Below are 13758 nucleotides of genomic sequence, written 5' to 3' on the forward strand. Positions count from 1 at the left end.
AACTTTGTTTACAAAAAATAACTACAGGGCAGATCTGACTCACAAGCTTAGTTTGTTCATTCTTGTTCAGAGGAAGGTTATTCTGTTTCTTGCTTTTCTAATCTTTTTTTTCCCCCTCCTCATATCCTTGCAACTCAAACAATAAAATCATCAAGGAAAAAGACATAAGTGCCAGAAAAGAAAGAGACAAGGAGACGTGAAGAAAGAATTGCCACTGTAGACATCCATGAGTTCCCTTCCTTCAACAGGCACACCCATCTCCTATACCCCACATGTGGCCCCTTGGTCCTCTGAAGACCAGCACCCCACCCCGTTAGCAACAACCACATCCTGCAGCCCGTTGTCTTCACCTGTGCAAGTGTCTTACTGCCTTTACAATATTCTGATGAACTAAAGGACTGCAAATATCCTAGTCATCTTTGTAAGGCTAGACATGCCTTGTGTATGCTCAGGACACCAAGAATTTGATCTGAGGGGTTACTGTTGACAAAAAAACCTGGACTAGTTAGCTTCCTTCTTTTTCCTACTGAGTTATCAAGTATTTACAATCCATAAAAAAAGACCAAGAAAAAAATTTCATGACCAAAAGACACACAAGGGATAGAAAAGTTAGTTATATGCTACTAACTCTTACAAAAATCTCTTATGTTAAAAACAAGAATCACACAAAATATCCTAGCCTATTCTTGAATACAATTCCTGAGTTACAATACTTTGAGCATCATGTTCAAGACAATTATCATGTGTCCTATAATACCAAATTATATTTGTTTAGTATTTTACTATAACATCTTCGTTAACTCTTTGCAACAATCTAAAATTCCACCTAAAGCCCAGCTTAATGTTTGCTCTCCTTTCATATTCTTTCCATATAGGAAGGCCTTATTTCTGCTGGGGTATATGTTACTAATGGTTTTATATTAAATGAACAAAATTATGTCCTGTTCTCCAACACAGTAAACAATTTCACACATTTACTTACTTTGGTTTTGGGTTGCAGAACTGATATGCTGAGAATCCTAAAAACAAAACAAAACACTACTTATTAAAATATTAAGGTTGCTTATAAATCTAAGAATAAAACCATACAGATTTCAAAACTGAAAAGATAGTCAACTTTCAAATATTTGGAAAAATGCAAATAATAGTGCAGAGGATACCCATACTACCCACCACATATAATTAATATTTCACTATAACCCCTACAGCTATCCATCCCTCTCCTTAATCAATCTTATTTTTTATGCATAGGTTGCAAACACTGATTAATCTGTTTTATATAAAATAGCTCCTAATGCTTTTCTTTCCTAGAGTTCATTTTTCTTTTGACATTGAGCAAAGATATTTTTACAGAGCTTAGAGCTTTATTTTAAAAGCAGTAATAATGAATCATCTTTTTTATAAAGAATCATCATAAATAGGTAATATCTAACTTGTGGTAAATTTGGGTTTGTGTACATAATAAATTCTTTTGAAAAAAGTACCATAGGAAGGAACAGCTGTAAATACATGCATAGTAGGCTGGGAAGAACACAGTTCTGAAGGTGCTACAGCTACAGCCGGAAGGTCATTCACATGTAGAAGCCCAAATCAGGAAAGATGGCTGTGTATAATACACTGTTCAAATACTATAATGGAAAAATGTGAGCCGGCATGAGTGTAGCTGACCATATTAAACATTTAAGAAAATTTAGGAAGTATGAGACATGTAAGATGTGTTCACGTATTTATATCTCTAAGTCTGAACTAGGAATCAGATTGTCTACTCAATTTCCCATCTCCATAGGAAGAGAATGTATTGAAAAGTCCAAAGTGCTAGATAAGCTGTATACATAAGCCATAAAGCCCTATGCAAATATAAGATGTTCCTCCTAACATAAGTTGGAGGATAAAGTGTTTGAGAGCATAAGGAAGCACTGCAGGGCCAGATACACTGTGATTTTTAACCTAATCTCTAAAGACTTCAACAAATAATACTTCAGAGACATGCCTTGCAGCAATACCTCGCACTTTTCACTGGTGTGGACACCATGCCTGTGTACTTTAAGGAATTACCTTTGTAGGGAAAGGAAACTTGGATGGCTCAGCTGTACTAGGCGTATGTATTGCTGTCAAAGGAGGAGGCCATGAATGGGTCATTTCCTGGAAAGTTTGGAAAGGGAAGAAACGGCAAGTTACAAATAGAACATTCATTTCTACATAAGTTAAATTTTAACTTAATACACAGTGGATTTATGGTAAGTGAAAAGTACATTTGGAGAGGGGAGCGGGTACTGGGGATGGAACCCAGAGGTGTTTTGCCACTGAGCTACATCCCCAGACTTTTTTTATTTTGAAACAGAGTCTCACTAAGTTGCTTAGGGCCTCACTACCGTGCTGAGACTGGCCTCGAACTTGCGATCTTCCTGCCTCAGCCTCTTGAGTTGCTGATATTGCAAAATGTGTATCACCACACCCTGCTGAAAAGTACAATCTTGAAAAAGTCATTTACTTTTTTGAAAACCATTTGAACTGGTTCTGTGGAAAAGCTGAAGAACTCCAACTTATAAAACTGAAAAAAATCAACTTTGAAAAACAAGTATGTAGATGAATGGAATCAATCCTTTGAATATTGTAATGCACACAAACTGTAACAGGTGCTGGCAGAGTTTATGTAACAGTGAGGATGTTAACAGCAGACTGTGCTGGGCAAACATCTCCACTCTGCTTTCTTTCTCCCTCAACTTCTTTACTGCATTTCCTGGAATTACTGAAGTTCAAAGGAAGAACTTTCCTGTTTGACTTAAGCAAACAAGTAATTCAGGCCACTTGATCCACTTAGAGTTTTAGTGGATTTGACCCTTCCCCGATACACACTATAGCACATAAGAACTTTTTGGAGAAAAGGGCCTTTAAAAATCACCTTCATTTTCCATTAAGAAAAGTGTAATTTTTTTTCTCTTGAATTTCTTGGATGAAGGCAAGATTTCTAAAGCTTACAAACCAATATATTTATATTGACATAAATTTTCCTAGGCATGTTTGTGAACTTGATTTTGCTTTGCTAACAAACTGGTGGAAAACAGTTATGTCAGATAAAGGGCATGTCTAATCACAAACATACATGTGTGAGCATGTGCACACACACACTTTTTGAAAGGGCTAAAATGGCATTGGAGATGATTAATTCAAACTCCAGCATTCTACAGATGAGAAAACTGAGGTCCAAAATGATTGGGCCAAAACCTCACAGGAAAGCTGAAGGCTGCAGAGCACAGTTTGTAGGCCTCTCTTTCTTACCACATATGTTGCAATTGCTGGACAAACTAGCTTAACAATCAACAGGCAACTCTTCACCAGCAAGCTGGTGAGCCAGGGGAGCTGTGGTATCTAATTATGCATCATAACACTCCATTCTTTTCAAATGCTAGCTAACTTCTCTATTTGCACTGATATGCCATCTGATCTTTGCCACAATGGGAGGTGGAGTTTTAGAAAGTACTTTCACCTTCTGCACTTCTTTCCCTGCCTTTCCCCACCACCACTCTGGGTTGCTGATAGCCCCAGGACAGACTAGAGAGACCTTGTGCAGTGATGAGCAGCATAACTCATGCTGGCTCTGAATAATTTTTGTGGAAAGTGAAATCATGCTCTTATCTGCTGACTGGCCATCTGCTTTGTTCAGTACACAACAGGCGTTCTGTACTAAAACATACTGGAAAGAGTAACAGCTCTGCAGCCAGGGACCTCAAATGGAATTGTAACTCTAACCCAAATCTGCCGTGTCAGCCTGGCAAAGTTGCCTGAATTCTGGGCTCCAGTTCCCAGTAAAGGGTGGACTAGAACTACTTATTTTTTAAAGTATAATAAGGACAGTTTAACTACAGTGCTTGGATACATGACATACAGAAGGCAGTTAATCAATGGAAAGCATTACAACTTTAATTAAAAGTCCAGTTTTAAAAGAATTTCAATATTGCACCAAGGAGAGATACCTACTGTTTTATTCGTTTGGCAATAGTTTAGGGCATGGAATCACTATAATGCTATAATACAAAACCATGTAATGATTAGTTGAGGAGACATCTGAAAGCATCACCCTCATGTTTTATAAGAGTTTCTTTAGAATCCTGATGTTATCTATGACTTTTAGTCACCAATTATTCCCCAACAATATCCATTGTTGCTCTCAATGCCTAAGGCTGTCCCAGCTATTAAATCAGGCAGTTGGAAAGTACATAAACTCTTTCAGACCCTAAGTGGTTCCCTGGTAGTCTGAAAGAATTTATATACTTCCCTAAATGCCTAACTTGCCAAAGGGACTTAGGCATGAGGAGAATTGGGGCCATTACTAGGGAGAGGAAGCTGTCCAGAAAGAACCATGAGACTGAGACTTTGTTCCCTACTTAGTAACAACTTATCACAAAGACTGAGCCAAGGCAGGAGGCACCTTCAAGGCTCAAAGCTGCATCTCTTCTCCTTGCTATTTACTCTCACACTGTCTCATTCTAGTTGTTCCTCTCATACACCAACTTCTCCCATCCCAAGGCTTCCCCTCCCCCTCAAGGCCACTGTTTGTTGGCCTCTCATATCTCTCACAGCCCCATCACTGTATTATATGTTTTCCTTTCTCACCATGCCTCCAGGAGATCAAGGACTCCATTTGCTTCACTGTGGCATCCCAGTGCCTACAAGAGTATCTGGAGGTTTCACAGATATTTGTTGAATGAATGATAAATAATAATGCTACCATGCATTATGCCAGCCTCACTGGCATGTTGAGCAGATGTGGAGACCAAACTACTCTAAGTAGAAAGCAACAGCATTTTCCATATACCTGCTGAGGGCACGCTGTCCTTTCTGGCCATAGCACATGGACCATCTCCTGGTTACTAGCAGTCTGTCTGCTATCTGCCTACCCTATCAACTTGTAGAAGTGACAGGCCACTTCCCCTTCATTAGAATACTTCCACTCTAAATGTTGCCCTCAGAGAACCAAACAACATCTTCTGTGCTTGATCTTTGCTGTTAACGAAGTATTTGCTGCCTCTGGCACCCATCAGAAAGATCTGCGATTGGATTCCTGACAATCTTAATAAATTGCTGGTACAAGATAAGAATAGGAAGCTTGAGGCAGGGCATAATGTCTGTTCTGCATCAGAGAGAGCTGGTGTGGATCCTAGAAATCATCTGCTAGTCATGAGTCTTCATTGTACCATGAGGAAACTAAAACCCAGCTAGATGTAGGACTTCAATGAGGTCGCAGACATAGGAGGGGGAACAAACTCACAGCCTCCCCTGTGAAAATTTTGGTCCATACCTTCTCAGACCTGGCATCATGTTATTTGCTTTCTCCACTTACAATTTCCAAATGAACACACATACCTTCACTTGAATAAACCACTTACTCTCAAGTGCTTCCAGCTAGGCAAGAACTCATTAAAGTGATGTTGGATAAAAGGGGAGGGAGAGTAGATGGGTTTATTAAATTAAAAATACTTGTCTAATGCTATAGTTCCTAAAGAAAGGATGTGATCTGTCTCCCATTAAAGAAAAATCAAAATCTAAAAGAAGCACGGAAACATTTAAATATGCAGATGATAAACCTGTATAGTTGCAGCTGCTTTTTATACTTCAGTCATTTATTCTTTTTATGACTCACTATAGGAAAGAATTTCAGAAAAAGGGGAGGGAATAGATGATACAAAAACCTGATCAAAGGTAATTTGCTTAATAATCTTACGTGTTGATTGTCAAAATTTTCTAATCCTTAGCAGCTCAAAGTGGATTACTTAAGAGGTAAAAAACTAACTATATAAGAAGGGACAAAAGATTGTAAAACAAAAGTGATAGAAGTGTTTTCCAATGATCTATTTCACGGGTGACAAAGTAACTAATAATCAATATGTTTATTTGCTGGCTGCAGTCACCACCATCAATTAATAACTTTACAATGAAAAATTAAAGAGATTGGATAGATTTATATTGAGGGGACAATGAATATTAGAGATTAAAATAGGCAAATATGTCATATCTGTCTTCTAATTTGAAAAAAAAATTAGAAACTTTATAATAAATGATAAAGAATTTTTATGTCATTTTTACTGATACTTAGAAACCATAAAAGATATACACAAAACTGTTACTACAATTTAACTATATTTGAGTGCTAAAATTCATCTCTAGATTTTCTAGAAATTAAAGTCAAAATAGGAAACGTGATAGTTTATGTAGCTCTTCTCAGATAAAAAGAAAGCATGTCAGTTCAAGAAGGATATTTTTTTTTCCTAGAGTTGAATTCTAGAAAGAATTTGTCATGCTTGTACAAGGAAACCTGAACAAGTGGATAATTTATTCAAAGACTCATTTGTAGAAGCAGCACAAATGTTTGGAACAGTCTCAATAAATGAGCAAAAAAATTAAAATTAAAAAACCTCTAAGGTAAAACTAAAGATGTTTGTTTATTTCCCCTTTTTTTGTTTGTTTTGGGGAGTGGAGGGCCTTTAAAATTTCAATGACTCATTCAAAAAAAGGCAGGAGAGGGGCTGGGGATATAACTCAGTTGGTAGCGTGCTTGCCTTGCATGTACAAGGCCCTGGGGTTCCATCCCTAGCACCACCACCACAACAAAAAAGGCCAGACATACCAGGTGTCACTAGACCCCAAGATATACAGATTCCACACTGTTTGATCCCTGCTGCCTCCCAGGTGACATCAACCCAGGGGTTTCCTCTCTATGACCTGATCTTCATGGATAACCAGAAAAATGTGAACACTACCATAAAACTCTGGCCCCAATACCCTGCAGTTTGTAAACGTCATTTTAATTAATAAAATCTGTTAGAGAATTCCTAAGTCTCCCTTTCTTACTCTTCTGGTTTATTTGGCTGTTGGAGGCATAAAGGGGAAAAACCTGTTAAAAGAGGGTTGGAAATGGTAGCTGTCCATTAAAGCAATACATGTTTGCTTGCTTATATGTCTCTTCAAATGACAAAAATCAGCTCACCTTTAGAATTTCTTCAACACAATGGACTTCATTGGAGTACGTCTGCTAAAAGTGAAAAGAAGGAAAAGATGAGTAAACAAACAACATCTAGGAGTGATGATAATGATTGACACTGGTGTCCACAGCAGCGCTCAAAGGCTAGCTCACCTCCAGGTCCACATTTCACTACGAACTTTGCATTCCGGATGAATAAGACCAAAGAGATTCATCTAGCTTGATCTTAGGGAAATGCACAAGGAAACAGTGAGCAGAGACCTTGGCAGACAACTTTCCCTCAAGTCAAAAGTTAATCAATGGAAAAATTGTGTATTAAAGAAATAGTACCTAAGTACCTTTAGATGTATAACACATACAGCAGAAATGGAGACAAAATGATTAAAACAGGTAACTCCAGCTCAAGTTAAATGAATACAAAAATGGCAATCATCTGAACTCCTTAGTAGTTCAATTGAGAATACCCCTTTATTGCCACGCACAGTGGTACACACCTGTAATCGCAGCAACCCAGGAGGCTGAGGTAAAAGGACTGCAACTTTGAGGCCAGCCTCAGCAACTTAATGAGACCCTATCGCAAAATAAGAACTTTTAGGACTGAGATGTAGTTCAGGGGTAAAACAGCCCTGGGTGCAACACACAGCACCCAAAAAATTAAAATAAAATAAAATAACAACTCTTTATTAGTATTGTTTTTTTAATATCCTAACCTACCAAAATTTATTTTAAAGTTAAAAATGTCTCTCACCCTAGTCAACATTATCACCTTACACACACACACACACACACACACACACACGTGTGTGCATACAAAAATTTCCCAGCAAGTAAACATATGTATAGGGAGAGGAAAAGACAATACCAAAAGCAACATTCACACTGTCCTGAAGTCGAAATTTAATGGACATGTCAAATTCAACTGCAATTTGATTTGCTTAGGTGTGTGTTTTAAACATTTAAGTTTCCTGGAAATAGCTTTATTCAAATTTTCATACTCTGTTATTGTTGAGGTAGGGCTACGAAGTTTGGGGGTATAACAAAAAGAATTGAGGGTATTCCTAAAACCTGCACCCACTCAGACATTCTGCATGTGAACAACTAGATCTGCTTTTTGGTTTTCAGAACCATTAAAAGATATCTAACAACTGGACCCAACATTACTGCTCTGTTTTAGCAAAGGTAGAGAAATGAGTGCTGTTTTCATCCAAGGGTAAAACACAATATACTGTGGTTTTAATGTATTATTAGAAAAAAAAAACAAATACGTATTGAGATAACTTGACAGAGTATATGATTACATTAACTCTGGACAAAGAGTCCCCTCATTCTACCTATCACTGGAATGAAAATGGTAATCCAATTATAATATGTGCAATCAATGAAAATAATGAGTATACTGAATAGAGGCAAAAATAAGATAAAAATTTATCCACTGTTTCCAAAAGAATGAATGAGAAAGCTATACCTTCAAGACAATGAAAGAACTTTTTATCTGATCTTCCTAATAACTCAACTTTTAACCAAGACTTCATATCACCAAAGATACACTTTAAAAAACACTTATTCTTGGGCTGGGGATGTGGCTCAAGTGGTAGCGCCCTCGCCTGGCATGCGTGTGGCCCGGGGTTCGATCCTCAGCACCACATACAAACAAAGATGTTGTGTCTGCCAAAAACTAAAAAATAAATATTAAAATTCTCTCTCTCTCTCTTAAAAAAAAAAAAGACACTTATTCCATAGGATGAATCAGGACTGAGGAAATTTTCCTAGAGCTTATCTACAGATAAGCAACATTGACCTTATACAGATACTCATAAAGAGCCTCCATTAACTCATTAAAAATTCTAAATAAGGTCTTGGGTTCAAGTTAGTTGGTTAAATTACTATGAATTTTCCTAGGAGTCCCATTATGGGAGTAGAGGTGTTTCAAAGTGGAGCAAGAGTTCTATTTCAGCCACATAAGGCAGTATCATATTTTAAAAAGTCCCAGCCAGAGGAATAGACGAACTCTAGATAGGGCAAAGGGGTGGGAGGGAAAGGGAGGGGGCATGGGGTTAGAAATGATGGTAGAATGTGATGGACATCATTATCCAAACTACATGTATGAAGACACAAATGGTGTGAATATACTTTGTATACAAGCAGAGATATAAAGAATTATGCTCTATATATGTAATATGAATTATAATATATTCCATTGTCATATATAACAAATCAGAAAAAAAAATAAATTTTTTTTTAAAAAGTCCCAGCCAGATGTGATGGCACACACCTGTGATCCCAGCTATTTGGGAGGTGGGAGGATAACCCATTCAAGACCAGCCTGATTAACTTAGAAAAAACCTGAGTCAAAATAAATTTTTGAAAGGTCTGTAGCTCAGAGTGCTTGCCTAGCATAAAGTGAGGTCCTGAATTCAATCTGCAGTACTGAAAAACAAACCACAATAACAACCAAAAAAACAAAAACAAAAACAAAAAAAAACCCTAAGGATTCCTGTCTATAATGCAAATAATTGAAAATGATCAAATGCCCAACAACAGGAGTCCAGCTAAAATACATGCCTGCATATAACAATTATGTTATGCAGACTTAGTATGAGCTTTTATGGAAAGGTGCTCAAGATAATATACTTTAAACTTTTTTCCTTAGAAATAATTTTGTTTAGGAAAAACTGCTAAAATGCTAACAGGAATTCGACAAGCTCTTTGCCCAGATTCCCAAATATTAACATTTATTTTTTTCTCTACCCATCTTCACACCCACATACACTGAGCCCTCTCTGAGATTAAGTTAGTTACGACCCCTTTACTCTTAAATACTTCTATGCTCATCAAGCCACTTTTTAAGCCTGTAGTTAAAAGAGGGCAGTTACAAGACAAGTCTGTACAGTATGAGTCCATTTTACCTTCCATGTGTCTGAGATTCACATCTCCATTTTTCTCCCCATCCAAATTAGAGGCAGTCAAACTACAGAATAGGTCTTTCAAGTGTGACTACAAAGAAAGATCTATAAGAACAAACTGTCTCTTTTAAGAACAACTTGGTACTTCCAAGTTGGCCACTGGAAGGAGACGTCCCAAGAGGGAAGGGGAGGTTGTTGGAATAACCATGGCATGCTAATCCCATTCTTAAAATCCACATTCCTCATAGGGTCTTTATCTCAACACTGTCACTCCTACAAAGCAGAACCAGGCTCTCCCTTTAACACTGTGACCAAAGAATAAAAAATATAATTGGTCCTGCCAAGTCTCTCTGCAACACAGTTGAATTCAAGAGATGATTTATTTAAAGAAAGCAACAACAAACATCTATAACAGCTGTATGGATCAGGAAACTCTAGTTAGCAGGTCCTTTCTGTCTAGTTCTCCCGCCATGGTATAGACACCAACTCTATTATGACCACAAATTTCACTGCTGTCTCCCACCCTCAAATCTAGGTGGGAGATACGTAGGCCAGGTGGGCTCTCCCCTCTGCCTGTTTGTGGTCACTTCACATATCAGGTTTCCTGTATAGAGACTAACTGCCCAGCAGAGATCTCACTTCCCCTATGGGGTATGGCCTTAACACAGGAACCATAATTCTTCTCAATTTTTAAAAATTATATTCATTCATTAATTCATTTATACTGGCAATTGAACCCTGGGGTACTTTATCAGCAAGATACATCCCCAGTCCTAAAAGTTTTTATTTTGAGATAGGGGCTCATTAAGTGGCTGAGGGTCTCGTGGAGCAGTTATTTACTGAATGCATATTGCATTAAACTCTGTACGTAAATTAATTCTTCAATCCAGTTATAAAGTCAATTATTAGCTTAGCAGGGAGGAGAGCTACGACACTAAATGTGCCCATCAACTGTAAGATACATCCCTATTATAGAAGCTTTAGAATCAAATAAAAATGTCTCAGGAATGCTGTAAAAGGCTCAATTTAATTCTCAGATGAAACTTTGTGATACATATTATCTCAGTTTTTAAAACAAGGAGATTGGAATTGCAAGTCTAAGGTTACACAAAAGTTCTGAAGTGGCTAAGCCTTATCCCATCAAACTGACTTTCCAAAAAGCTCAACATTTGTGCAGGAGACTAACATATCAGTTTCTTAGGAGGTGGTGTGATTCCGGTCCTCCTATGCTTGACCAAAGCCCTATTTCAAAGAGCAACATCTTTCATCTGTTCCTACAAAGAAGCATTTTGGTATTCACATTTGACTACCTGTTACCCCCACAAGTGCTTCAGACCAGAAAACGCAGAAAGCTCGCCTGGGTCTGATTTCTTGCTTCTCTTGGAATGATACTGTGAAACCATAAGGAAATGCATTGATACTAAGATAAAATATGTTGGTAAATGTCTTCTAAGCATGATATAGTGTGTTTATAATAAGCTTAAAAGACCTGGATGGAAAAAATACATCTTACTACTGAGACAGGGAGGTTCTTGGCAATATTATATTTTAAGCCTCTCAAGTTTCAACAGAGCAGCATTTTTATAACAATACTATTCTCAAAAAGGCTTAGTTATCACTAACCAGGAAATACGGCAAGCAGCAGGCAGAAGAAGGAAGCCTAAAGAGCTTAGATCTCAGATCTGGCTCTGCTGCAGACTCACTCTGCAATCCTGGATAAGATTCAACCTCTTTGGGAGCATTTCCTCATTGTGATAAGGGATAATAACACCAAACCTAACCACTTCACAGGGTTGGTGTGAAGGTCAAATGTGAAAACATGGAACTTTAAAAACTGTCAAAAGTATCTATATCTATGGAATAATACACAGTGCCAAAATTAATCATCAAAACATTCTTCAACAGTGTCACAGCTTTTAAAATCAAACCTCAATAGTTTCACTATGTGAAGTTTAACTTAAAAAATTAACATAAATGCCTATTTTTCTTCAAATGTGTCACTCATACATTGCTGTTCAGTTTATTTATTTGGTGCTTAGTTAGCCCCAAATGCCTGCAACCCTCCCACTGAGCCTTCAGTTTGCAGGTGAAAAACTATCCTTTGGAAAACACTCCCTTACCCCTCAGCTGTCCAGGTGTTCTGATGTTCAGAATGCTGTATTCTGTCATTGTATCATCTCTGCTGCTTCTAGGTTACAAGTTCCATGACAGCAGGGGACAGGCTGACCTCACTGACTCATCAGTCACATGCTGCCTGCCTCACAGATGCCACAAAAAGCATTTGCTGGTATGTTTTCAACCTCAGAACTCAGAATTCAAAAATAAGTTTCTAACATTTAGGGCTTTAAAACTTAGTAGATGCTGCAGGTGTTTGAATTATAAATGATCATCTTAACAGAATAAATGGAAATAAACATAACAGGGATAAAAGGAAATTGCTTTGCATTGTCTTCACCTCAGGAATATCTAAATTACACCAAGAAACTCTTTTTTCCCAGATCAGACTGGCAAACAACCAAAAGATTGATAATACTGTATCTATGAGAGAGAGATGTGGGGAAATAGGCACTTGAACACTGGGACTGGTGGGAGGGCAAAGTGGTATAAACTCCAAAGACACCAGTTTGGCAGTAGCTACCAAGTTCTAATTACATATTCTCTTTGACTTACCCTGCTGACTTCTATACGTAGTACAACACGTAACTTAAACTTGCAAAGAATAAGACACTAGAAACAATCTAAATGTCTACCTATAGGTAACTAAAAAAACTATGGCACACACCACTTTCAAAGAAATACTATGCATCTATGACAAACAATGAAGACGCTCTTTGCATACTGATTTAAGGGGGTAATCTCTAACTGATATTGTTAAGCAGGAAAAAAAACAAATAAGGGTTATTATATGCCAGCATTTGTATAAATGAAAAAGTGTCAATGAGATAAGAACAATGTATGCAGAATTTCTGATTATGTATAAAATACCATTGAGAATAATGTACAAGAAATTCATAACATCAATTTCTTCTAGAAAGAAAAAAAGGGTGGCTGAGGAATAGAGTAAGAGGAAAATTTCCACTACATATCCATTAAAATGTATTAGTTATTCATAAATAAAAACACAAATATTAGCTTGAAAAATCTTTTTCTCAAAGGACAGTTGCATATCCTCAGCTACTTCTGTAGCTACTCAATCTCCCCAGCTCACTCCTCTGTGCTCTAGGCTTGTCCCATCTAATACCTTCTACCCAGAATTGCCGGTTACATATTCACAGGCAGCCTTACCCAGTAGACTTGATTTGCAGTCAATGCCTGGCCCCAAGCTTGCTTACTAAATCATTCTTGCTCCCCAAACTAGACTACCAACAAGGAGAGCACGTTTTGGTTCTCCTTTCTTTTTTTTTTAATCAAACTTAAATACTCCAGACATATCTGAAACACACAAAGCCTTGCAGTATTGTTAAGAGGAAAAAATAAAATTAAGGCATGTTAAAGTTAGTGTTATGCAAATAAATACATGGGTTTACATGGAGATACTATAATCATCATTTCTAAGAGACAGATTAGAGGGGGAGACCAATAATCTTGGCTGAGCAAGGTTTTGACATAAAATTAATTGTATTCTGCAAATATGCAATAAATTCCCTGAACAACTAAGCCTGTTCCAAGAACATGCTCCTAAGTGCTGGGTGTGCCTACTTCGGCTGGAACAGGTATAAAAGGACTAGCAGTACTGCTTCTTCAGAAGCAACATGCCCTTTGGGCAACTGTGTAAATGCCTTACCTCCACACCCAGAATTTTAGGATAAGAGTTTTTAAGATCCCTGGACAGATATACAGGCATGCTTATAGACCAAATTAAAACAAGAACAACAG

The 13758-nt window shown here is 37.5% G+C and overlaps 1 protein-coding gene across 4 annotated transcripts in view; it reads right to left on the reverse strand.

Annotated features, from left to right (window-relative positions):
• Aff1 (ALF transcription elongation factor 1) overlaps positions 1–13758 on the reverse strand; it is a 189444-nt gene that overhangs the window by 48207 nt on the left and 127479 nt on the right. For 3 of the 4 annotated variants that reach the window (XM_048784856.1, XM_015499153.2, XM_048784857.1), the window contains 3 exons: positions 6986–7030; positions 2056–2142; positions 983–1019 (listed from right to left, as the gene is read on the reverse strand). In XM_048784856.1, coding sequence (XP_048640813.1) covers positions 983–1019; positions 2056–2142; positions 6986–7030 — 169 coding nt within the window. The remainder of the gene's footprint in view (positions 1–982; positions 1020–2055; positions 2143–6985; positions 7031–13758) is intronic. The other variant, XM_048784858.1, reaches the window with a different exon arrangement.

Source organism: Marmota marmota, unplaced genomic scaffold (genome assembly GCF_001458135.2).
Source record: "Marmota marmota marmota unplaced genomic scaffold, marMar, whole genome shotgun sequence".
Taxonomy (NCBI): Eukaryota; Metazoa; Chordata; class Mammalia; order Rodentia; family Sciuridae; genus Marmota; species Marmota marmota.